Raw genomic sequence first — 26,211 nt, forward strand, 5'->3', positions numbered from 1 at the left:
GCACAGTTTGCTAATGAATGTGGTACGTATTAAATTGCAGTTCCCTCTTTTCCTTTCGAGTCTTCTTCGTGATCATTCGTTTAATTCAGTTATTTGTATATAAGATGGCCCTTTTGCCTTTAACAGGTCTTAATTATAAAAAGAAAACAAAAATTGATAACAGATATACTCATAGCTATTTTCTATAAATTTCCCTTTTATATACCTTGTGACCTGATTTTTCGACTCACGGTCACAAGACGACTCCAGCTACCGATTCGATACGAGTTGAGGTCGAGGTGCTCGAATCTGCCGTGGAGGGATAGTCTCGACGTACCGGGTTGCCCAGCAGACGAGAGACCCTACGAAGAAGTCTCCAAGGACTGGCAGAGGTCCGGTTGAGATACCGGCGTCCCGCTAGAGAGAGTCAAAAGGTTGTACAGCGGGTGGAGATAGAGTTTTGATACGTTTAAGAGCATGGGAGAAATCCCTTGACCCGAGAGTTGGACGTGGTGCCCAGCTGTCGCCCGACGCCTTGGGGAAGTGGCCGTGGAGGATCTCCAAGAGTTACGTACCGATTCGCTAAGGAACGCTATCGATTTCATTTAAATGGACAACTCGAGGGAAAGGATAAGAGTTATCGGTTATAAGGACTCGACCTGTCAGAATGATTACTTCCCGAATTTGACTGTTGTCCAAGCAGTCTGTCTTGGGGCACCGATCGAGGTGCCTCCATCTCCCTCGCACTCACAGATAGTTTTTCTATCTGTGTTTCCTAAACGGTATAGGAAGTTCTCGCTTGTGTGGTTTTCATGCTGTTCTCACTATACCCAGAAAGTCCTATTAATTTTCTGTTAGTGTTTCAAAGGTGCAGTGTCCTGCTATAGTGCAGTGCCCATCTGAGACGTTTACTCCGACCCTCTCTATCTCAACCCAGCACCCTGAGCAGCCGTGCATTTCCGTAACCGTCCTCTCCCGTTCGTGCATCCATTTGTATTTGCTGATTTTACTTGACCCAAAACATCAGCACCTATCAGCGTTTATCGATTTTGCGCGTCCCCAAAAATCGACAGGATCCGTTAAGCTATCGTCTCTTCAGATAGATTCCGTCCGAGCACTCATTCTGGGACAATATTTGCCGCTTACCGCCTCTGCTTACACTAATATCTACACCGGTATCATTAACTAACTAGATTCGGTACGAAATATAAAGTGATTATTGCAAGTTTATTCGTACTAATATACACATGACACACCTCGTTGCATAATATGCATAACGTCACTTACGACATCATATTTTTACAAATTAGAAAATTTTGCGGGTTTGAGTTTTTTTTTAATTTTTCAAAAACGAATGAAGTAGGGTAAGTTTGAAACGCAGTTGTTCTGTGACATTACTGGTGATCATCCCTAAAAAGGGTAGTAACGTCGCCAGTATATCGAGAGTCGATAAGGGGATGTAGGGATTCGTTGAATCAAATTCGCGTGAGAGGCATCCGGAGGGTTGTGTATTTTCTCATCTCTTGAGAGGGTGAGACAAAATAACACGTAGGAAGCGTCACGCTAAACACGTATATCCGTCTGTCCCGTAACCGAATGAAAGCATGTAATGTATATGTATATATTTATCTGAACCTTTTACTGCGCCAACGGATCTGGTGGTTGGCAATTGGATAACAAAAGTCACCCCGTGGTCTTAGGGTGGCATTTAATAGGAACCACTGAAAGGGTTCTTAGTCTTCGTCTTAGTTTCACTCGGTTAGATAATGCGAAACGGTGTTTGTGTCGAACTTTAGGCCAGAGCTTGAGATCTGGTGGTTAGGGTAAGTAAGATTCCCAAAATAACAGACATTATTAGAGAGGGAGAGAGAGAGAGAGAGAGAGAGAGAGAGAGAGAGAGAGAGATTCAGAAGAGATACAGAGAAGAGATAGAGAGAGACTTGCAGCTCCAAAGCTTGCGGGAGGCTGTGGAACAAAGATAGAGAATGGCAAAGTCTAGAGAATTAACACGGGCAAGGTATACATATATACATATATAGCCACAGTGAGAAGTGGTCTTTTGGGGCCACCAAGGAGAGATCGAGATATCCGGGATGCTGCAGAGTAAGGATGAGAGATGCTGTGCCGTATATGTATATAAGAGTTAGAGTAAGAAGGAGAGAGACAGAAAGAAAGAGAGAGAGAGAGAGACTGCATCCAGGTAACATAAAAGGAGAAACGAATGGCGAGAACGTAATATACAGTCGCCGACGTAATTTTTCAGTGTAAGAGGCTAGGGAAAGCCAAGCTGAAAATAAATGGCAAGGTACGACATAAAGAAGTGACCTTTCTTGATCGATCTGGCCGTTCTCGGTACAACGTCAGTGTTCCATTTTGGTACGACCCCTCCCCGCCTTCCCCCGAATTGAAGTAGGTGGGTGTACGAAGGGTGGTGGTGCGGCATGAGTTTGCTATATACACCAGTCTAGAAGGTCGTGAAACGGGTACGACTAGTTGAACCGTAGGTTATAAGCAGCATGCCCAAAACCCCATGAATTACTAAGGCACGTACCGTATAAATATAAAATAACATTCACCGCAGGAATGGCACAACGCGTTACCGGCAGGACGGTTTGGGTCTGAAATACGGTACTGAGTGAGTGAGTGAGTGAGCGAGGGAAAGAGAGAGAGAGAGAGAGAGAGAGTGAGAGAGAGAGAGAGAATAAAGGAAAAGGTGGATACGGGGCGACGGGAAAGCAAGTCTGACGTAATAATATATCACTGTAATGAAACCGCTAGGCGACAACCATCTTTCTCCTTCTGTACGCGCTAGCATTGCCCGACGCGCGTTCCTGTTCATGCTACGTCTTATAAATCATGGTTTAGCTCCTGTTTCGCTAGCGAATCGAGCTCATCCCATTCCGTATAAGGGAACCGGAAATGACTCACACGTTTCGATAGGTATAGCCCTCCCCCCCGCCCCCGAAAAGCGTCTTTCCGCTGTTCCTATGGGAACCGGTAGAATAACTCCCAGTCGAGGTACGAGACTTTTCGTGACTCTGGCTCGGGTTTCCTTTTCCGAGTTTCATCCTTCTCTCGTACCGTATATTCTTTCACGGAAGAGCGATGATGGCGCTGAGAAAGAGGATACGGAAAAATAAAGGGCTATGATAATTAATTCCATGAATTCAAAAGGAGGCCAGGAATCTCGCTCAAATAATCGTCGAATTAGCCGGTGAAATCGTTATGTTCACGTCCAGACGGACGGCGTACGTTGCCGTGAGAATAGAAAAATATGTAACTTGTTGACACGGGACTTCCCGGGGGACTCCGATACGATTATGCAGTCAAATGAGATTGTGGCATATGCATGAGGCCAGCCCATTTCGCAATGGCTCATTCTCCTATAATCCTGGCAGCCTCTCTTCTCGGGTACTCATCCCAAATACCCTTTTCCAGTCTCGGGAGCGAAGCAACGAGCCTCTATGAGACACGACGGTGTCGTTAAGGCAATCGTAGACCGAGAAAGCAGCGATCGTAAGTCCTTGGCAAGTTTACGATGGATCGAGAAATTCAGCAGAATTAAATCTCATGAGTGCTTATTATTCTTGATCCTGTGACTGATGTCCTAGCTTCGATTCTTGTACTGCGATAGGTACCTACATAACGTTGCCCTCTGCTCTCGCTGAGGCGTCAGACGAGAACTAGAGAATTCCTTAAGAGATATCGGCCAATTTATTATCGCTGGAATGATAGAGTCGGTGGCCTGGGTCCGACAGTGCATCATGCGAGTCAGCATGGAGTACCGGAGTAAGACTGTACGCGCGTAAGACTTTGAATAATATATAAAAGGAGCTTGTTGAGGAAGAAGGACTGTATTTCATAATCCTAAGGGTACTATCCACACCGCTTTCAAGAAAGGCTGATAGGCGCGTGGTTAGTAGTAGGAGAAATTCGGTAAAGTACTTTTGACGATTTTACAAAAATTAGACGAGTTAAGGGTAGTGGCTCTTGAAGGTGGCACGAAAAATAGAGAGAGAGAGAGAGAGAGAGGAAACGAGTGGTACTTTATCATACAGAGTGAATTTCTACAAGTAAATTGCCCAATGCGATGCTTAGCGGGGTACTTCACACCCCTCCGGCGACGAAGGGATGTTCAAAAGCTGCGCCCTCCCGTGGTGTTAAAACTATCATATTCCATTCAACTTTCCGGTAGGAGATACAGCATCGTGTTTTGTCTCTCTTTTTCTTTCCTTCGTCTCTTTTCTCTAACCCCTTTTTAATATACGAGAATCGCATCCAGGATGGCTCTAGGTAAATTCAAAGCAGCCACTTTGAAATCCACTTGAAAAACGTCTATATAACGGGTGGCGTAAAGACAAATAATGACGAGGTTCTGAAGGCATGTGCCACACGAAGGAACAGGGGTAGTGGGTCTCCGCAGTCTAGGGGTAGGTTACGTGCAGATAATAGTCGGCCGTTTCATTTCCGATAGGTCTCGCAAGAAACGGCTAATAAGAATATAAATCGGGATTACTTTTGATATCGATTAAAATCAATAATGCACCGAGAATGGAAAGAGAATTATTGCTCCGTTGTTATCAATTAACCATACCGTATATATTATAATTGCATATAAAGTGCATTCGCGCCTTCGTTGGGTATAACGAGCGAATAATGTTATTAGATTATTAACAGAATGACGTTAACGTGGGCCAATACATAAGCAGTTTACACCGGAGGATTGCTGGTTCAGATTCCATTTGTTCCGCCTGTCAACCCATGACGTATGTCCCATCCAACCCGACATTCTCTGTCCTTTCTCTCCGAGTGCGTTACACCCTCGCGCTCACCAACGAAACGAGATACACGCGACTCCGGTACAATGCAATTCCCATGTTTTACAGAGATCTCTAATCTTTCTCGAGAATGGGAAAGAAACCGGCAAGGATATAAACACAAGGCCGAAGTCCATATATATTTCTAGATTTCGTGAGTATACCTAAACTGCGAACGGTGATTGAGGTTCCAACAGTGTTTGCGAAACCGATAGGAAGTATCTGACAAACTCGATCCAGGAACCCTCGGTGCTAACTCAACTTGCCTTCCTAAACATCCCTCATAACATAAACAAGGGTGACTCCCTGGCGGCCGGGTACGGCTGGGTTACGTTTAAAGGGGATGCGAGAATATTTAGTGGACGCGACATACTCTAACCCCTAGCAAACATCGTTAACCGGAACTCTGGCACCCTCTCCAAATAAGAGGGTGCGCGATTACACGTATGGGAATAACGTTGCGTCTTCTGGACTATTTTGGAATAAGAGAGAAAGAAGGGTTGAGAGTGGTAAGGGATGACAGGGTCTCGAGTGAATTAGCATTTTCAGGGTATATCGACAGGCGAGGCTATTTTAAGTAGTCACGTGGTACGATTGCTCGTACAGTAACAAGGGTTGTCCTTGTAGGGTGTTATAAAAGGATAACGCGGGTTAACAAGGCCTAATGAAATATAGGCATTAGATGAAATTGGAAATAAGTACGTGATGGGTAGAGAATGGGAATGGTAAGAGAAAGAAAGAAGAAAAAAATAAAATGGCACGGTAATGGACTTTCTCACTTATCTTACAATCACTTAGGAAGGAGGGTCCCCTGTGGATTCGGTGTGGGTGGGGTTGGTGAGCATTGCGATTGCATATCTCGGAAAGCGAACGATGGGAAGAAATTACGAGGGTGGTATATATAAAGAGAGAGAGAGAGAGAGACAGAATGAGGAAAACCGCCAACAAGTTTCGTGTTAATATAACGAGCTGGAATATTTTATTTCTCTACTTTTTGTACGCGACGCTTTTTCCCTCTTCTTCCCTGGATTCTACTATCAGAAGGGCACCCCCCGTAGGTAGGTAGCCCACGTGGCTAATTATCCCCGGGAGTACAGGACCCGGTAGATGATCTATTCGCGGTGGGGTAAGATATTTTCCTGGAGTGAAAGAGCAAGCCAGAGTGGAAGTTGAGAGTGAGAGAAAAAGAGAGAGAGAGAAAGAGTGGAACGTGATTCTTCCGGAATTCAAATGAGTAGGAAAGAAGAAGCCGTGGGGATGAAGGAGAGGGGTCCAGGGGAAGGAGAAAGAGAAATAGGAAGGGTAGCCTGTCGTGGCAGGGCCGTGCGGGAGGAATGAGAGATGTAAGGTAATTAAAGCGAACGTGCGCCACCTTGTAGGAGATTTAAAAGCTCGTAACTTTTTATGATTTACATTCCTTTCATTTAGTCGCACGTTCCTCCTGGATAGAGCCTCTTTGCAGGGATCCCAAGTAAGAGTAGGACCTCTCCAAAGACCCTTACCCAGACTCGAGATTAATCCCCAGTTAAAGTCTTTGCTGAGGTGATACGGTCCCGGATTTTCTTTAAGCACGTTCTTACGTAAATTTAATCGATATCGATCTGCCTTGTTGAGTGTATGAGAATGATCAATAATCAGGCCGATAGATACCTATACGTTAGACTTGATGTCAAATAGAGACAACGTCAAGACCTGTGGCACTGGATACATTTATCCCAATATGGCGCGCATTGTCATCCCTGTACCGCGTCCTTATTTCGCATATTGACAAACCTAGTTAAACGTCGAGTTTGCTTGGAAGTTCTTGGTATTTCAGAGCAGCCGTATTCCAGCCAATTCCCTAGATACGGAAAGCGTCTGACGTGAGACAATGAGCACATTAGCAACCTCAGCTTGAGAGTCGTGAGCTGTGAAGTAGAGTTTAGCATTGCTAGCGGATCACTCGAGCGTACACGAGACAGGAAAGATAGCAGCCGTTATCTTTGCGCTTTTGGAGCGTTTGCAAGTCCGTTTATGTGTCTTGGAAGTTGGTCTACTTACGGAATAGACGGATGAACCAGAGCCGAGTGTCCTCGAGTAATTCGAGAATTTCGTGAATTTACAAGGGTTAATCCGGCAGGTTATATTGGGGTGGCGCCATTATATATCGACTAAGGAGAGAACAAATAAAAGCGGCTGAGCACCACCCACCGACATTGGGCTGCCCTAATGCTCGTATTTCGCAACAATTAGTGGCGGCCAAGCTGGAGGAAGATAAAAGTCCGTGCCATTAGTTAAGCCGGAAGGGATGGGAAGGTAGGTCGGTTACTCGCGGTTGGGACGAAGAGCAATAGGAAAAAAAACAATGAAAATGGCATTCTGGCTCCTTCATTAGTTTTAATTTCATTGCGCAGAAATTGTTCGGCAAACGGGCGCGCTCCTTCGCGTCTTTTGTCAAGTGTCGCGAAGTGAAAAATGACGCCACCGTGAGAATAGTCCAGAAGTGCGCAAGAGACTATACCCTGAGAGTTGGAAGATAACAAAGAAGGAGAATAAAGAAAAAATGAAGAAAAAAGAAGGTATATATATATATATATATATATATTAGTTGTGATATGATATCTTTTAAATATAGTATATATCGAACGTCAAGCGGTAATTAAAATAGAACGCACAGAGAATTCAATTGATTGAAAAGATACCTGATAAATAAAATTGGATGAGGACGCACGTGTATCGCATGTTGATATTAAATGCATTGTGCGAGAGAATGGCTTGACTTTACTGGCTGATTGGTCGGATTTGATTGCTGGCAATCGATTGGAAAAAATACGTATTTTATCAGTGACAGTATGTAGGAAGGGGATGCAGGGAAGTTGTGGGTTGATGGAATGGAGAAGAAAATTGATAAAAAAAATAAAAGAGTTCTCGCGATTGATTGATTTGTCGCAAAGTCCCCTCGGTTCTTTGGACGTCGGGCGTCGATCATTACAATATGCATGATCGCGTTGCATGCTGGAACAACGTGGGCTTGTGTCGAGGGGTTCGAACGATTGGCCGGGTAGAGGGTGCAACTGGATGAATTACCGAGACAGATTTTCCAATTTGCACCGATTGCTCGGGTAGCGAGTTCTCGCTCAAAGATTTACGAGACATAGAAGAAAGGGAGTGAAAGGGATCGAATGAGAGTAAAGAGAGCGAAGGGAGTGCTGGTTTCCTGTGATTTTACCGCGAATCGACCTTTATCGCCGAGCCATTTCAATCTTTTCTCTTTTATCATTTTCTCCCTTCCGTTCCCACGGCACTTTTGCCCATTGCCTTTTGCGAGTCCTCGCATTCCAAAAGTGGATGCCTTTCGAGTCAAAAGACTAATTGACGACAATATATATACATAGATATATATTTTCGGCCAACACACACACGTAATCACTATCGGACTAGTCGGAATCCAGAATTTCTGAAAATTCGAGTGACTGAAGTAATGGAGTAAATTCGGAACGCGACCGATAAATTCGATATAGAAGATATCCCTAAAAGCATTGGACAATAAATAAAGTTATCTGTATTTATCTCGTAGATATCAATCTCCCGGCTAGATAATGAATAGTGACAGGATGGAGGAAAGTGGAGCAGGCAATAGGCAAGCCAGACTGTTATATAACAATAAGTAGAATAGGGCCATATCTTGAAACTGAAATAAACGAAGGAAGACGGGCCACTTTAATTCCGCACTAAAGCATTTATCCGGAAACTAATACCTTGGCATTGCAACGGGCAACAATTTAACTTTACCCGGTCGGGGATAAAATTGTTAAATTGCTCCAAGGTGAGGGTCTGGGTGTGGATAGCCGTGAGGTCGGGAGGTCGGGAGGGTTCGGGATCCTGGCAGCACGAGAGACAGGCTGAGACCTCACTTTCCCCAGAATTTGATTAAGCCCCGATCAAAAAGGACTACGAGAGAACTCGTTGGCACGAGCCGTGAGTCAAGCCGGAGACCAATTTACATTTCCTGAACATCGTGCTCCTGCAGCACCAAAGGAAAAGGCGAAGCAAAGAGTATGGGAAAAGGTTGAAGGATGTAGACCAAGAGGAGAATTAAGTAAAGACAAAGCCCAACAAATTATTTATCCACCACCATCTCAGAACCATCTACCCCTCCAGCATCTTCCGTTGTCTTGCGCCTACGAGACCTTCAATCTCCCTTGGGAAGATTAAACGTCTTTTCTACCTTCCAAAACTACAGAGGACCTACCCTCTCTAAATCATAAGAGGGCGTCGTCGAGTTAATACCCTCAGCAACTACGCCGACCCCTAAACCTCTATCATCCACTATCTAAAGAGATTTTCAAAATCGTGTTTAAGGTCCAAAACGATACTTTCCTGTCCTGATGAAAACGGTCCAGGTCTCAGTGTCCTCGAGCTTTGCTGACCGTGCTAATACGACTAACAATGTTCTTGCGAATTACGTCAATATAATCCCTTCCTTGGGTTTTCCTTGAACCTTGGCAATAGAACCCGGAAGCCTCGGTGGCCCGTTATATACCTTATTCTATCTTACGGACAAGCAGGGTTACCCGAGCGGCGAATTAATTAAACTTCTATTTACGATATCGACGAATCAGCAGTATCGAATATGAAACGTCTTCAAGCCGTAACGGAGACACAGGCACTAGATATAATACAATTTCGACATGATAAATTTCGAAAGAAAAATACTCAGCCAAGCAACTTCGATCGTCTTATCCGGCGTTATCTATTTTTATCAGTTACCATAATACCCGTGAACTTTCTCCTCCGCTATAGCTGCACAACCAAATGGCTTTGACTTTATCGCATAACCGCCCGTGCATTTTAATCTGATCCACGCTGCGCCGTAACGCAACCGTTGTGAAATAGCACGAGCAAACAACACTTAATCACGGGCTTGCGCGAGCTATCACGTGGCTAAATGAGAATTCGCGAATATATGAGATAGCAGTGAAATCGTGTATCCTTGCAAGGAAAATAAAAATCATTATATCAGACGGTATGGAATTTTGTATTTTATCTGTTGCATTCAAAGGAAGCGAGAGCGGGAGAGATGTGGAGCTAGTATACATCTCGTGGTTTCCAAAGAAGATTGTAGCCGACATTGAAGACGACGGCGTCGCGACGTCCTCCTAAAGGAATAATCCTCAGTCAAAAAAGGAACTGCTAAAGTTTTCCCTACCTTGAAACCGGGAAGAGATGTTTAGTGTTTTCGCATCCTCTTAAAAAGGTCTTATCGCGCTCCAGGAAATACGTTGAATGGGTATTACCGCGTTTCCCTATCCTGAAAACCTTCAGGTACGAACAAGCTAACTCTGATGCACGCGGTGAATACTGTAAATCCTATCTTTCTGTATTTTCCTAGTATCACTGGTTTCATTAATTGTATCCTATATATGTATATATACATTGGTGTGAGAAAGGGGAAACGAAGAGTCCTCGATCGTTTTGAAAACACAAAAAAAATCCTACAAGGTTAAAAAATCTGATTAGGTTGGTCGAGTTTGACAAAATCTCTCAAAGAATTTCCTAACCGGAGAGATCAAGCTGTCCCTATAAAAAGGCCGCGCAAACCTCATGGCAATATTCCACGTGGATAGAAAATGTATAACACGGTACATAAAGGGAATAAAAGATTCAGATATTCCAGGTACACACTGCATAGCATGTACAAAATAATCCCTGAAATGTACTGTGAAGCGTCAAGTGTAAGTGCATCCACAGCCAGCGGACAACGGTCCAGAATATTTCGTGTACCAATGTGGAACATTATCGGATATTCTAGTAATCGGAATGCTCCTGTATTTAAAGCCCTCTGTTCCACTGGCCCCGTTCGCCGATCGAGAACGATGACGCTTATAATTCAAGGGATGAAATTCGAATAATGAGTTACAATAAATCGCATTGGCAGTCATTTGGCTTTAATAAACGATACAGAGCGACAATGTATATATGGCTTAAGGTTTTTAAAATTACATTACATGCACTCGTCAGATATGGCAAAGGCAACAATAACAATAGGTATCGTAGTACCGAGGCAACCGTGTGGCGGCAGCAGCGGCACATATAATATACCGGGCGTACATAAAATGCGTGAACCGCAAGCACCGCACGATCCGACACACGTGACGCTGCGGCGCAGTGTGGCAGGACAAACCACCAAACGCTCGTTCAGTCCGGCTAATTTACTTTTTGTATTTTCAGTTTAAATTGACCAGCCGTCCAATACTCGGACGTACCACGCTAAACTGTTCTCTATTTGCAACCACTGAAGCTTCACTAACCGTATGCCAATCTCGTAGCTTCTCTACTATCCGAAACCAGTCCCTGTCCCTTTCCTATACCGAATTTTACCTCCGATTGTAATCGCCCAATCTGTCCTTCCGTACCATACTATAACCGATACCCCAATTTCGGGTTGCTGCGATGCTTTTATACATTTTACAGAGGAGACCGTAATGCCGCGATTGCTGTGCAAAGCGAAATAACGTGGTAAATATGTAATTCTTTTTTTTTAATTTCTGTTTTTCCTAAAAATGTTCTACCGTACAAAACTTGCCGAACGACGAAATTGTTTTTTGAGGTTTTTCCCGTCCTTTTGAAAATTCAAGAAATCCGCTGTTTTGTTTCCTGCCTCGTTTGAAGTTATGGCTCAATCGAGTGTTATGGGTGGAAGTGAAAATTCGATGAAGGTAGAAGGAAATAAAGCCGAGAATCAATATCGCATATGGGAAAAGGTAAAACGGATCTGAACAAACGCGACAAGGTTGGTTTGCGTGGAACTACAAGCAGCGTATAGGTCTCTGTGTATTGTGGATAACAGCTCGTGGTAGGAGGTGGCCATGCTGACCAGGGCAGGTTGTAAAATGCTAAACAAACCGTGGGTGCCCATTCGAATAATGGCCACTCCACGCTTCACTAAATAACCGCGTGCCAGGCGTCCCGGTGCCTGTGCCGAGTATCCGGCACCCCCGTATCCCAATCATGTTCTACAAAAAAGAACTGAGGTTACCGATTTATTGAGGTATTTCAAAAATATGAGATCCAGGATCAACCGAAATTGGATTTCGTGCGAGAAGTGACATACGCCACATGACGTAAAATTTCTAACCAAAAATGCATGACCTCTGCTCCGCGAGTAGATGGTGGGTGGGTGGGGAGGACCAAGTGAACTTTAGCTCCAGGAATACGTGTTGAATGCGATCGTGCCATTTTCACTCCGTGTCAACAGTCCTGACTTGTGCACCACTGTGGTAAGCTCAAAAAGGCCAACCGACTGAAGCCAAGTGAGAGTCGGAAGCTGAGAAGGCAGACTGAAGCAGCCGGAAACGTAAGGAATGGCAGTTCGAAGACGTAAGGAAAAAGGTATAAGAAAAGTGTGGGAAAAGCAAAGGTTAAGGTACTCATTTCTCACCCCCTAGAGTCGAGACCCTCAGACGTGACCGGACTTTTGCGCACCCTCCCAAAGAATTACCGAGAACATCCCCCTTCAGTTGCTTTGACACCGTCCTCGCCCTCCTTTATTCTCTGTTAGGAGTACTCGAGTAGAAATGCATACCAGGTCGCAATTCCTGTCGAGCGATCTTTTTGACGTAGATCTCGATTTTACCTTAAAGATTTTTCATCCTCTCATCCTGGATCACTTCGCACTCAGTAAGACTCTCTGAAGCGTAAGGAATGAAAATAAGGCCAAGATAGTTTAGAGAAAGATAGAATTACCTACGACATAAAAAACGTGCCCTGCCAGAGCAATCCTTCATGTCCATGCATAATAGAGAAATTTGCGTAGTACCGGTATAGCCATGTACCTACCTTACCGACGTATCCACTTTCTTTTTCAAAAGAATCTGCGATTTTTTAGATTTCATTTTTTGCGGACTTGACTACCTTATTTGTTTTGCCTCCTTCTCGTCTTTCTACCAAGTACCGGTACTCTTCTTGTTGTGAGGATAACTACGTAATTATCGTCATGGGAAATCACCCGGAACGTATAGCCACTGGTTAAGCGAGTGCCATTAAAATTTACCACGCGACTCATTGACGAATTGTATACCAGACAGAAAGCAGACCGTCATGTATACTCTGTTGTGAAAATTCACAAGGATATTTAATACCTTAAATACCAAACATCTATCCCTAGATTTCATCTTAGGTTATGAATATATGTATTATATATATCTATACCCACAGTGGATACTATTATGGAAAGTCCTATCTATATAGCCAGCCAGCTCGTAACCCTCGACCAAATGTCCCCATAATGTACCCACGCTTAATTAGACTAGTACTTCGAACAAAGGCTAATAAAGCCCGGTCCAGGTTATCTGATACGATTCGACGTATGTTCAGCCGGAGTTCCCAAGAAAGACCCAAAGACCCGGTATACGTAACATTTACCCTCGCAAGATTTCTACAGTTAAACATAATAATATTCACATTGCCAAACGAACCTATATAGCGCTCCTGGTGTACCTATTATATATGGTACTGCTATCGTTTCTGGGTGTTAAATAACTTTTTTTTTACAGGGTTGAAATTTATGCCTGAAATTCTTTTGGCAAAGAGTATTTCGCGGACAGTCAAGGTTCTTATTAAGAATGGTATATAAAGTCGGAATAAATCAAGCTTATTTATCGCGTATTTCATAAGAGAGTTAAAGAGTGCCTTAGGGGACCGGGGGAGTTCGGGGTTCGGATGAAAGGGAAGTAGGAAGAGGATAGAAGGAGAAAAGGGGGCTGAAATACTCGCGGTCGACCTTATTTTTTTTATCTCACCAACTCCGAGAAAACCGAAGTAACTGGGATGGCCGAGTTACTGGCGTCGTGCAGCTACTGGCGCGTTAATTGGAACTAATGTAAGCGTGATCTGGAATAATTTAGATCGAGATTATCTTTGCCACTAGGCGTCCGCTGATTCGCATTATTGTCAGTTGCAGAGAAATTGGTATTTGCCAGACGTTATAATTGAGAAATTAAAAGAAAAAGGCAAATTCAAGCCATTTTCACAGTCATTTACCATAGAGACACCGGGTACGTATTGTGAACCGGAACCATGTGGCTAATTTATCTAATTCCTGTAGCTAACAAGCATTACCATTAAATATCATACGTGACGAATACGAGATCAAGAATTCGATTTTCGTTTCCTTAGGGATGACCATCCCTTGGAAACTTCATTAAGACCCTCAAGTGTTAACCCTCTAGAATATAAGGAGGATATCTTGAACCTCTCGTAATTTTAGATACCGGAATGTGAAAGCAAGTAAAAAAAAACTCATCCCTTCTATACACACCTTAACGTTTCAAAAGAATTACCAAGGGTAACACGTTATGACGAGTGGCTGGATTTCCAAAGGATTTCAATGAAAAACTTTTCTAGCTATGGAATAAATTTCGATTTATTTATGAGCGTTCCCCGAGGTCAAAGGTGAGTTTCTTCGGTAACTCCTTGGTCAAGAGAATTTTAATATATTCCTAGGCTATCCGAAAAAGCCAACCCCTTGAAACGTTAAATGCGAGGAAGAACCCCGAAGAAAAAGCTTCGGGCCTTCTGTAGCACCCCTTCGAGAGAAGCAACGAAACGACCCTTGAATGCTAATCCATACGAAGGTCCCCATTCCCCAATGATATTTTGACGTATCGGTAGCAACTTGTGCCATTTATTTGAATTATTTACGAGCGACGAATATCCAAGGGCGAATTGTTTCACGAGTACCACCGTATCCGCTTTGTTAAACCACCCTTTAAAACCACCCTCCAAAAAGTTCAGCGTCGATTCGAGCCAAAGAGTTTTTGCAACCAATGTATAAGGTTTACAAACCCCTCGTGGCGTCTCTCTAGAAGTATGGGACGCCAGTAGACGCGAGCGTCGTTTCTGACCCAGATGGCAATGAGCGATTGCAATCTTCCAAGAATTTTCCGTGCGACCAGCAACAACGATTTCCCGTGGCGAACGTGGGGCGAACATTCAATTCTAATGAAACGCGACAGAGAGCCGTACTACGAAATCCTCGACATTTCCTGAAGGCTTGTGCCTTCGCGGCGAGTTCCTTAGGACAAATGGTGTACGAGGCTATTGCTAATGCCTAGAACCGGCGGGTGAAACGGGGGGATAGAGGTCGGCTCGTCGAGGGGTGATTTCTCTTCTGGAGTTAGATTGCAGGTTTTCGTGGCGGTTCTTAATAGCATACTGTATACAGGCCGATAGCCATCGGTGCTATTTGTCTCCGAGGACTCTCTCAGGAATTTTAAAAAAGAAACCACGACGTTTCTTGCCGCCCGCAACTATACCTTTGGTTGTATGCATCGCTATGGGATACATAGGGTATGTAACGAGGCAAATGCCCTTGTCGATTTAAGGGATGAATAGTAACGGAGGACTTAAACCTACCGCTATAGGGTAAGAAAATTCAAGTTGATTCTATGCGACGTAAATCAGTCCAAGTCGAGTGTATCTTCTCCTGCCGGAGTTAGGGGCTGCTCATCCTAGTAACGGAGGGTAGTGGTAGAGGAAGTTAGGGGATGATTCGGCGCGTATATATATAATACTATAGCAACAATGCTTGGAAGCGGGCTTCCGTATAGATGGCAACTACGTGTTGTCCTACGCGACTATACCCAACCTGCACGCGACTGATTTACTACCCCAACAAGGTATCGGATTCGAGAAGGTCCAGCGGAGGGTGCCAATCCAGAGATATATTAAAACAATGTCGTACCAGAGGATCCTTCTTGTCCTCCATGTCCTTCTCATGAATTGTATCGATTCGCCATAGTCAACTCCCAATAAGGAATCAATACGTACGAGCTGTATCAACGTGTACTCGTGCTCTTATCAGATATACAATATAATACAAAGAACGTTACTATACTTCCTTTTACCTTCTGGACAACAATTTATTCACGATATATAGGTATAAATATCTACATAGAATATAAACAAAGCCCGTAAGTTGATTGCACTGCACACAAAAGCGTCTACGAAATTGTATTAAATTCCTGGCAAGTTTGTTCATGTGTGTCCGTCAATAAATATTAGTTCGTCCATTTTAATTCGACAGTCATAGAACGGACAAAATACATTTTCCTAAATATATATAATTCATACTAAATGGAAGTCAGACGTTAATACGCGCGCCGAAGTTAGCCAGTCCATTTGATTTTTATGTCAGAAACGATATCGTACATCGAGTAAACATACATAGAAGTATATCAACAAAAATGATATGCGTATACATAATCAAGGTACAGCCGAAATATTTATAACATTATAACGTATGTTTTCGAAGTAGCACATTCACCATTTTGCGACTGTACGAAAAGAGTTTTATACTTGACTTAGAAGCTTTACTCATTGCAGCAATTTTTTTGACAGTCTTCACGATATATTTGTTTCGAAAGAAAATTATCGTGAAAAGGGACTGTAATTATTATACTACTTGAAATCGTCAATCTCACAGTACAAATACGTCTATTACCATAACGTGGAACAATGATTATTATACTTCTCAAAAAAGTCAAACTTGCTGCATTACGTGCCAACGATTAAAATATTTTTTTTTTACGAGGAATTGCCACAAACTTTTTTACGTGTACATTGGGCCCTGTCACGCAAATCAACTAGACGTTAATTTCAGCTGATGCAAATATCCTGAACAACCCGGTATACTATGCACATACCATGAATAAGTATAACACAAGCGTTATCGATCATACCGTAAATAGGATGTTCTAAGTAAAAAATAGTGATTGCCAAGAATATTAAAGATATAATCGGCATAGCTTACAGAGCTGTTTACATGTACAGATATGTATATAAGGAGCAGAAAGGAGGAGGAGATGTATCCGGTGGGGGAGTGAGGGGTGCAAATAAACGACGGCCCATTAGCTGGCCTCATTAGCGATAGGGGCGAAGGTATCAGCGGATTGTTATAATTATCCCCGAAATCACTTAAGCCAATCACAGACTCGGACTAATGTCCTAGGTTCGTGCTGGGAATCATCCGTCAGTGAGTTCGGAGGAGAAAGGAAAGAAAGAGAGAAAGAAAAGGGTGTAGAAGGAAATAAATAAAAATATATGCTACACTATGCATGTGTATAGATATAATGAACCGTTTAGCGGATGTATCGAATCGAGAAATACAAGTCGGCCGTCGGCAATGTGTTTAACAATGACATCTACTTTGGCAAACGTCAAGGGCTGATTACGGATCCAAATGAAAGCCTATGATTATTTGGACATATATGCGCGACTCGCTATGTCATTTCACTCTTGTTAAAAAAACTGTCCTCCCTTCAGTACACGACTCAGGGTGACTTTTGTCCGATCGAATATCCACCCTTATACATAGAGTACACTTAACTCTATTCAACCCTATGTTTTGAGGCCTTCGTAAAAACGTACCGCCTTTCTGTAATTGGCATCCCCCTCTAGGTTTAGAGGTCGACTGGCAAAGCATTTGGCTACGGTATAATTAGAGGCATTAATTTAATAATTCCATCGTTTTAATTATACTCCGTGTTATTTAACCTACACCGACAAACCGATTCGACGGCTAATATTTTCTTTACTAATTTTAAATCGATCTCACGGATATACTAGCTTTTCATTAACGAAGGTGCAGTAAGCCTGCGAATGACATAAGTGCATTCTACAATGCATCGGCTATGTGCACTCTCTTTCGCTCTCTTTAAATCTTTCCGAAGCAATACGTATGGAACTTAGAAATTCTTTCTTGGATACTGGTGCGAAAAATAATTTAGCGTTATTCCCATAGAACCCAACCAAAATCACAAACCAATTGTCCCGCAGTAGCAATTCGGTGTACCGAGCAAAAATTGCAATGCGGTGTCCAAAGTCCTAACGTGCAGTCTCGTATCGGTGCAATATCCGTGAGTGCATTTTTCCGGATATCGGAGAGAGTCGACCAGTCTGCGTTCTGGTTCCTCGCTGGGAATCCCGATGTGCACACGGAAAGAAATTAGCGACGACTACAGAGAGAAAAGTACAGTGAAGTAGAGTGTCCACTGGCCAACGACTGAAGCACAGAACAGTATACAGGCCATTATGCTGCTGGGACGGAGAGCTGTACAAATGCTGCAATACTTTGGCAACGTTAACGGTATCGTACTGGCATGGCTTTTATGCACTCGTAGAAAGCTTCTCTGTATGACAGATACTATCGAAGTATTTTATCAATATTTTCTCCCCTATGATTTCCAGGGAGATTATACCTTGCCACATATACGTGTACTTAGAGTTTGTCTTGCTGTATTTAAGAGCGCGCCATATACTGTGTCAACTGTACCACGTTGCCAAGAGGGTGGAACGAGACTGGTAAAGCAGTATAGCTATACACGGTTAAAGAGGGGTGTTAGAGGGTGTACACGTAAACTTAATTGACAAGCACAGGTGGCGCTTAAACCTTACTACTACCCTACTTTATGCACTGAACTAGTACCAAGATACTGAACTGGCCGAAAACTTAATTCCTCATATTTACACTCGCTGTCTATTTGAAAAATTCATTTTCCACGTATATCGTACAGATGTCTCGAGAGAGACGTTTTAAAGACATTTTCATGACGTTGCACGCTAACAGGGTTATACTGCCTGTATGGTACAAGGATGCCTCGATGTCGCTCGTCAAGATGAAATTAACGATACTCTGGCAGGTAGTGATAGCGAAGGGCATCGAATGGGACGCCGTGCGCATGCGCGCGTAACGCAAGGACTGAGGGTGTCCTCAAAGTTAAGGAGGCAGGAGCGTGCCAGAGGCTCCAGGACTAGAAGATGTAGAGAAGAGAGAAAGTAAAGGTAGGAGAGGTACAGCGCAGCCGTAAATAGTCACTGTTTACTTTGCAGTAAAATGGAGCAGCAATACACGTCAGCAGCCACACACTTGATAGAGTGAATTGAGTTTGTGTGTATTTTGTAATAAATACGAATTTCCAGACACGTGGAAGATGCTCGTAAGACGAACGTACGCGTAAAGTGATCGGTGCAAATGAGAAAATTAAAAGGTGGTGTAGTAAAGAATTTAAGAAGAAAAAAAATCCCCCATACTAGACGGGTTACTTTATTATTGGTGCTAACTTGGGTCGTTCTGTGGAAAAGTGGACGCTGTAGCAGGGACTGGGGGCATTAAAACCAGTAATAAATCACTTGCAAGTGTTTGCTATACGGGCGCATCGGGTAGCGTTACCCTTCAATTAAATTAAAACGCAGACATTTATTGGCGATCGTATTCCCGAGAAAACCTTGTGTGGTACCGCGAAATGGAGCCAGGTGATACCAGACTCTGTACAAGAAGATTGTGCCGAGTAAGTGACTCTGTATGCGAATTCAGGAGTCTGCTGTAGTAAAGCAGAGAGGGAGGGGGGTGGATGAAAAAGCAGAGGAGTAGAACGGGTGGTTAGCAGATAGCGCAAAGTAAACGCATTAGAGAAACAATAAGACTGACTAAGTGCTCAGTAATTCAGCACATAGCGGGTACCGACCAATGAGTTACAATCATACATACATCATGTATGTGTATACACATATATATATCGATATATACGGAATAATCTCCTAAAGTTATTACGGACATTTTAGACGGGTCGTTTCACCAACTTCAAAGGACCAATTCCCATTTTCGATTTGCTCGAGGAAGGGTGCCTTGGTCGACGAGGTAACTGCAGGTCAAAGTTATTCCCAGACAACCCCCTTCCCCTCCCTCCGCCCTTCCACCGTCCCATGGCTGCATACTATGTTCATTCCAGATGCACGCAACCACAAGTATTGCACCATGCTGGTTCGATACTTACAAATTTCCTGGTGTATCTTCCCCGTGGACCATAAGGGAGATGGTTCAAGCCCAAAACAGAGGTTTTCGATCAACCCTCCTGATATATAGATATACGCGTGACCGTAGTGAGACAAAGTAAAAAAAGATACAGGTCTACTCGAAAATAAAGTACGTAGAGTATCACGATGATGGGGTCTACGTCCTGTCTTGCTTGAAGGGTCGGCAGCACCAGTCAGGATTGCTACTGGCTAAGGGTGTAAAGGATGTGTACGCGTGTTATTTCTGTATATATATGTACGGGTCTGTCAAAGGGCGGAGGTTCCTCGCGCAATCATCAATCTCTGCGCTTGTCCCAAGTGGCAGTAATTCAGTACCCTTGTCCCCCGTTTCCTTGTGAACTCGCGGCACTCTCGCTGCTAGCGACACTATGGAGTACGTATTAGGACAGACGTAGGTGAGCGTACACCGAGGTGACTATACACCGGGATACAAGGGTATTGAGGGGGGATGAAGAGAGGAGGGATGAAGTCACTAGTCTGACATTCCGATTTGGATAAATAGGAAGCCATACGTCACTGGTAAAATCGAAACCTGATTCGCATTGTCTTTATCGAATGGAGAAGTTGTGAAACGACGTAGCACCCTTCGACAGCCAACGTTCGCAGCGTTAGGACCGGTTCAATCGGCGGGATTCTCAACCCCTTTACGATCGTCAACCCTTCGACGCTGACTGCCTCCTTTCGCGACTTTGTCCCAGTCGAGGGAAGCTGACACTTCCTGCGGAATCCATGATCGGTTTGAGCTAGCACGCGCCGCATAGAAATTATTCCTGATCGCCGGTATAGGATGGGAACTGTGGATTATCCGACGTTCGGCCGACGGCAGGACGATAATTTTAATGAAGAAGAAGTCCCATTCATCCTGGCCTCGCGGCGGAAACTGACAAAACAGTTGATGTGCGATGATATAGTGAGAACTGTGAATGGGCAGCTACGGCTTTTCCGGAGAACTATGAGCGAGAATCTCGGCAAGGAATGACGTCGGTACGAGGGGTTTGCGGATTAGGGGTGACGGCGGGGTTGAGAGAGGCCGAGGTTTTCGGGAGCCAGTATAAGGAAAATGGGGCAGAAGGTGAGAGAGTTTGAGAAAAGTCTTTTGCGAAAAAGAGAAAACGGCGGGGAAAATGTCGGGGACGATTCTGATTTATCGCGGAGGGAAATCGAGCGGCGAAGTTGCGCTCCGACCGAGACGTCATTCGCCACGGCAGATATCTTTTCACCGACCTCCTGACCCTTCGCCCTTCGAGCTCCCTAATCCATTTACTGTACACCCTTATTCGGTCGAACGAAATTGTAAAAAAAAATACTATTTCATATAGAAGACCCTCTTACGTCCTCACATAGCCAATGGCATTGAACCTGTATTTGACCTAGGTCCGGCACGCACGTTGCGAAAAGAGGGATGAATTTTGGTTAAATAAAAAAATTGTTCTTTTCCCCTGACTCGTGATTCGGTGAATTATCCCTCTCGTTTATTTTACCCGTACATCGCACGGGAACCGGCAGTTGACCGTACTCTTCTCGGACAGGGGTGAGAAAAACGGACTCACCCCGACGGAGATGAGAAGAAAGAGCGCCGCGGTAAAAGCCAACAGAGTAGCAGGCCACTGGGATAGCCAGCTCGAGAAAACACGTCAGGTCAAAGCCCGGCGGGCTCTGATCGGGAACAATTACGTAGGTAATTAGTAATTAGCAAAAACAAGCTCGTATTTTAACTTAAAGCAGCCCAGTGCGTTATCGCCCACAAACAATATTTGTCTTTGATTACCTCTGTGGTATATTTACATGCATACCAGCCACGCTTTCTAGCTACTTTAATTTACACGGCGTTCTCACCCGTAACCCCTTATCAACCACTGGAGTTTCACCATTTAGCCAGACATCTTTACCTGGCATCCACTGAGCGAGCCCAGTGTACACTAATGTAAGCGGATCTGTCTAACCAGAATGGAGTTGATCAGTTGGAATTATTCATGGGGGAAGCAAAGAAATCTCTGATACGAACAAATAAGTCTGCTGTCACTTGGCGTTTGAGCTAAAACCTAGTCCGTCATATTATAATTGAAGGTTAGGTTGCCGTGGAGTGACAAGGTTAGCAGAGTGAAAGAGTCTTTAGGTGCGAAGGCCCTATACATATACTGTAGGGTACAGTCCTGTCTAATGATGTTTGTTACGAAACGGAAATGAAGTCTTAGCCAGGCAAAAATATATACACTATATTTCCTAAGCTCGTCAATCCAGAATGTGTAGTATAACACTATTTTTCTATTACACATTTATGGTAAAACACAGTAACAGAGAAAACACTACCAGAATACGAGCTTTGAACAATTTGAGCGATAACGTATAATCAATGATATGCGGCTATATAATAAAAGGAATTTAATATATATAAATACCGTTTAAGACAAATTACTGAATTTCGCTACGCACGCACCTTATATATAAAAATATATTAACATAGAGAATCGTGGTGACAATTTTTTGTATTTACGTGATCGAGATAACCAGCCGTAGCCATGAAGCTTCCAATATCCAGCACCTCGTGTGCTTCCAGTACGTAATTTGCTTCTAATAAAAATCCAAGCCGAATAAAATAGTCCTACGTTGACCACGGGACAATGGCCCAAATACCTAAGAGAGTGATGGAAAAACAAATCTAATAAAATAACGTCCTTACAAGCGATTTCTATAATTTTTACTATAAATACCTGCTGCTTCCGTATTCACTGCCTACAGGCAAATGGGAAGAGCAAGACTTATCCCTTCGCGAAGCTACGAAAATTTACAATAAGTGGGAGGACACGAAGGTGCTGGCATCTGGAATAAATTCGGCGCGCAAATATAATTGTCGCGCTACAAATGTTAAGGCGGTTATAGGACTGTCGCTCGGCGGCGGAGCGTGCAACGACAAGTACAGCTGGTGTCGACTAGAATAATACATTTCCCTGAGAATAATTACGTGTGATTTGTGATAGGCGCTCGGAGAAAAGTCAAGAGGTAGAAAAGAGGAGAGAAAAGGTGCAATTCTAGGAGCGTCCACAGAGAAATGCTACGGAATACAAGGCGAGCATCTAACGAGTCTTGACGCTTTACCGTTCGAATGATCGCTACTGTGCAATGGGTATTATTGTCCTTTTCTTTGGTACCTACGTTTCCTGTCTCCTCGGGGACATAGAAATGCACTTAGTCACGAGTAGCCACTAGTATATGTATGTACTCGCACTTAAAGTTTGACTTTATTGTGAATTCTACGTGTGTTAAATTAAGAAACTTTACTGGTTAATAGACTTTGACTAATTAGTGACTAAGTACCCGAATTTTCTAGGCTATGAGATTTCCATGGGATAGATTGAGACAGGATAGAATTCGATTATGGAATAAGATAGAAGATCGTATACGGGTAGGTCGCCCGTATAAGTGCCGTTAAATTAATAACCGTGTTATCTGTACTTAGGGAACGAAATATCATTCACGTACGGTAATGAATATCGCTTCGATTCCGCTTCTGCACATGCGGCTCCCGCATGCGGGAAATACAGAGTTTTGTCTCGCAACTCGCTTAACGCATTGGCTCGATGAGTATTAGGGGAGTTCGCGGGTGAATTCAAACCCCAAGAGAGATAGAGGGTAGATTCCCGAATTCAGAATCCACAATTGAACGTTCGGTGGGAGGACACAATGCCAGGGGTACGCACCCCTATCGCTGTCAGAATGCTCGACGGGACTGATAGCAGTCAATGTGCTAAATGCATTGGAATCCATTCAAACTGATTCATTTCGTACTCTGGTCTATCTCACCCTCTTCCTTCTAGCTCTGCTACCCTATTTCATTACTCGTGCTGTATTCGTAATTACGAGGCTCTGATGTCCGAGCGACACGACGTCCCGTCACAGGGTGGTTGTTACCTTCACTTCCTCCCCGTTAAATTTTACATTCCATACTATTGATATTCCTCTACTGATAACACATTCGGATTCACGTTTCTATTTTATCTGACGCTATTCACTTTTTAACTATTTTTTTTAACTATCCTTAGAACGCCAAGCACTCCAGTTGTCCCTGATGAATTTCGTTTCAACGCACAAACGCGTCATTTCCAACGAGTTTCTAGGATTCTCAGGGGGTCGTTTCTACATTGTTCACCTTTGACCTCTGATCAAAAAACATTTACAGACGGGTTTGTACAGTTTTATGATTCAAAATGACCGTAAAAAGTTACTTAATTTTACGATATAAATAAACTTTATCAAATGACTCACCATGTGTGGAGACCAATGATGAGGCCATGTTCTTGTGTCATGTGTGACAGAAACATTAGGCTGACTAGCCAAAAAGACAACACGTCTATCACTGCTTCCAGTACCAGAGCCAGTGGTAGCCAAAAGGGCAGCCCTAGCCCTAGATCCTCCTAAACTAAGGGTCGGCGAGGTATCCATTTTCTATCTGAAATCATTCCAAAGGTCACGTTTATTAGGGTTCGTCTGATGCCTTAAGGTCAAAGGGTAGGATGTTCATAAAGAGGTGAAATTTTTAATGATTATATCAGTTAATATAAAATCATCAAAGGGAGTCTATTTCAAGGGTTAGGAACGAGGTTAAGTCACGTGCTTTCTCGTATCGACTTCAAATTAATTATTTAACAAATATGCTTAACGTTATTATAATTACGTTAACACGAATTACACTGCAGCCCCTTAAGGTAGTAACTTAAGGTATAATAATTGTAACAGACGAACGTGACACTTACCCCTTAATTAAATCCCTACGCATCTGCACACCCAAGTTATTTCACTAATATACCTCTACGATAATCGTCTCTCGTTAATTTAGCTCCTTTCGCACTTGTTCTCCCTTATTATTATTATTCTTCTTCTTCTTCTTCTTCTTCTTCTTCTTCTTCTTCTATTTTACTTTTTCTTTTATTATTTCTTCAATTTTACTTTCCCTCTCTCCCTTTCGCACCCCTGTTTCTAATTTCTAACAGGAGAATCTCACGTTAACTAGTACACGACAGCTGAACCGCTACGCAGCCCACGACACTCCCGGAAATCTCAGCTCACAAGGACTTATCGTTAACCGCCCGAAATTCCATTTATACGCGTTTTATTCGCCAACCAATAAAGACCCAAGCAAGAAAAATTCTCCGCGAATTCATAAACAGCCACGACAGGTCAATCGATTATACATCAATATTTATATAAATTATTATTAGCATATACTAATAAGGTGTCACAGGGTCACTATAGGCAGACATGATTCTCTAGTAATTAACAATTTATCGTACACTTTACAACAGAAGCACACAGCTTTATTATTAATTGGGCGGGTGTAATTGTTATTATTATTATCGACGTCATACGATCATCATAAAAATACAGAATTAAAAAACTCACAGTTTCTATACATCATTAAGTACCAGACAGTATAGGAATTCTCGATTAACGATAACTTCAGTTCCCGATTTCAGACCACCTGAACATTTCTTCTTGCTTCACTCCCTTTCTTCGCCTGCTTTCTTTAAAATCTTTTCTTTTCATTAAATCCTTCCCCCCTCACTCCCTCACTTCCTGACCATCTAGGAGCCAGTCCGTTCGAGCTCATGCCCGGTGAACACTGTCGGTTTAAATCCGTTAGAAAATTAATCTCCAACCCCCGCACCCTACCTTCTCCCCTACAGAGCTTCAGGGAGTGCAGTAATTTTGATTACATTACAAATCCGATTTCGTTTCCTCGTCTTGGATTATCTTCAACGTATTACGATTACGCACCGATAACACGTACCTTCCCTATTGACGTTTCCTACTTTATAACGATGGACCAGAATATAAACAACCTAAACCCATTTTACTCCAAGCTTTTTTTCCTCCTTCCTTCTAACTCGATAAATCCCTCGATTCTCCTCTCCACGTTGAAAAATTTACATAATTGCAACCCGTAGATTACTTTCCGTTCTGGTGCACGCACGGTTCCGCAGTCGATCCGCGTACCCGTGTCGAAAGTATCATTTTCTCCGAGCGAGAAAATCTCCTTGTAAAATATATTAAATAGTACGCAGCACGCGATCCTGTCTGTAGCGACACGAGAAAATCCCAGCGTCCTTTTCTATATACCTTGCAACGAATAATTACGTAAGAGTACGTCAACGCGGTTTCATAGTCAACGGGAATCGTAGGTGCGACAACGTCAGCATCTCTGACATCCTCGCGATTCTCGATTTACGACAGTGTTTATGGACTCTCGTGCATTTTCTCATTTTTTTAAAAATATATTTATTCTATATCATTTGAAAACGGGATACGCGTCTTCTTCTCTGACCTTCGGCAGAGAAGCGTTTCGCCACCGAGCGTCGCCTCGTGGATCGCGCACGGTACTGAATGCCGTGGCAAACCGAACGCCGAGAGTTCGCAGGACTCGCGCGGCATCACGTGCTCGACTTGAACGCATGCGCCATTTTATACATACATTTCTCTTAGCTATCCTATGGCTTGCTTTTGTACCCCCCCTTTCTCTCTCTCGCTCACTCCTTTGTATCCTCTCTCATTCCCAATCGAAAGATTC

The 26,211-nt window shown here is 43.3% G+C and overlaps 1 protein-coding gene and 1 long non-coding RNA gene across 6 annotated transcripts in view; both read right to left on the bottom strand.

Moving 5' to 3' along the window:
• The window catches only part of LOC107266979 (zeta-sarcoglycan), a 99,915-nt gene extending 73,907 nt beyond the window's left edge, over nucleotides 1-26,008 (bottom strand). The window contains exons 1-3 of one of the 5 annotated variants that reach the window (XM_025083887.1): nucleotides 25,782-26,008; nucleotides 24,401-25,161; nucleotides 23,913-24,096 (exon numbers count right to left, since the gene is read on the bottom strand). In XM_025083887.1, the coding sequence (XP_024939655.1) occupies nucleotides 23,913-24,089 (177 nt within the window). In that variant the 5' untranslated portion in view covers nucleotides 24,090-24,096; nucleotides 24,401-25,161; nucleotides 25,782-26,008. Of the gene's footprint in view, nucleotides 1-23,912; nucleotides 24,097-24,400 lie in introns of those variants that run through there. The other 4 variants (XM_025083886.1, XM_015738092.2, XM_015738090.2 and 1 more) reach the window with 4 other exon arrangements.
• On the bottom strand, nucleotides 22,004-22,507 carry LOC107266980. Its single transcript, XR_001537526.1, has 2 exons — nucleotides 22,361-22,507; nucleotides 22,004-22,283 (listed from the first exon to the last, which is right to left on the bottom strand). It is a non-coding gene; the product is annotated as an uncharacterized LOC107266980 (long non-coding RNA).
• Nucleotides 26,009-26,211: the final 203 nt, after the last annotated feature.

This window comes from Cephus cinctus, unplaced genomic scaffold, assembly GCF_000341935.2.
Source record: "Cephus cinctus unplaced genomic scaffold, Ccin1 Ccin1_scaffold0330, whole genome shotgun sequence".
In the NCBI taxonomy this organism is placed as follows: Eukaryota; Metazoa; Arthropoda; class Insecta; order Hymenoptera; family Cephidae; genus Cephus; species Cephus cinctus.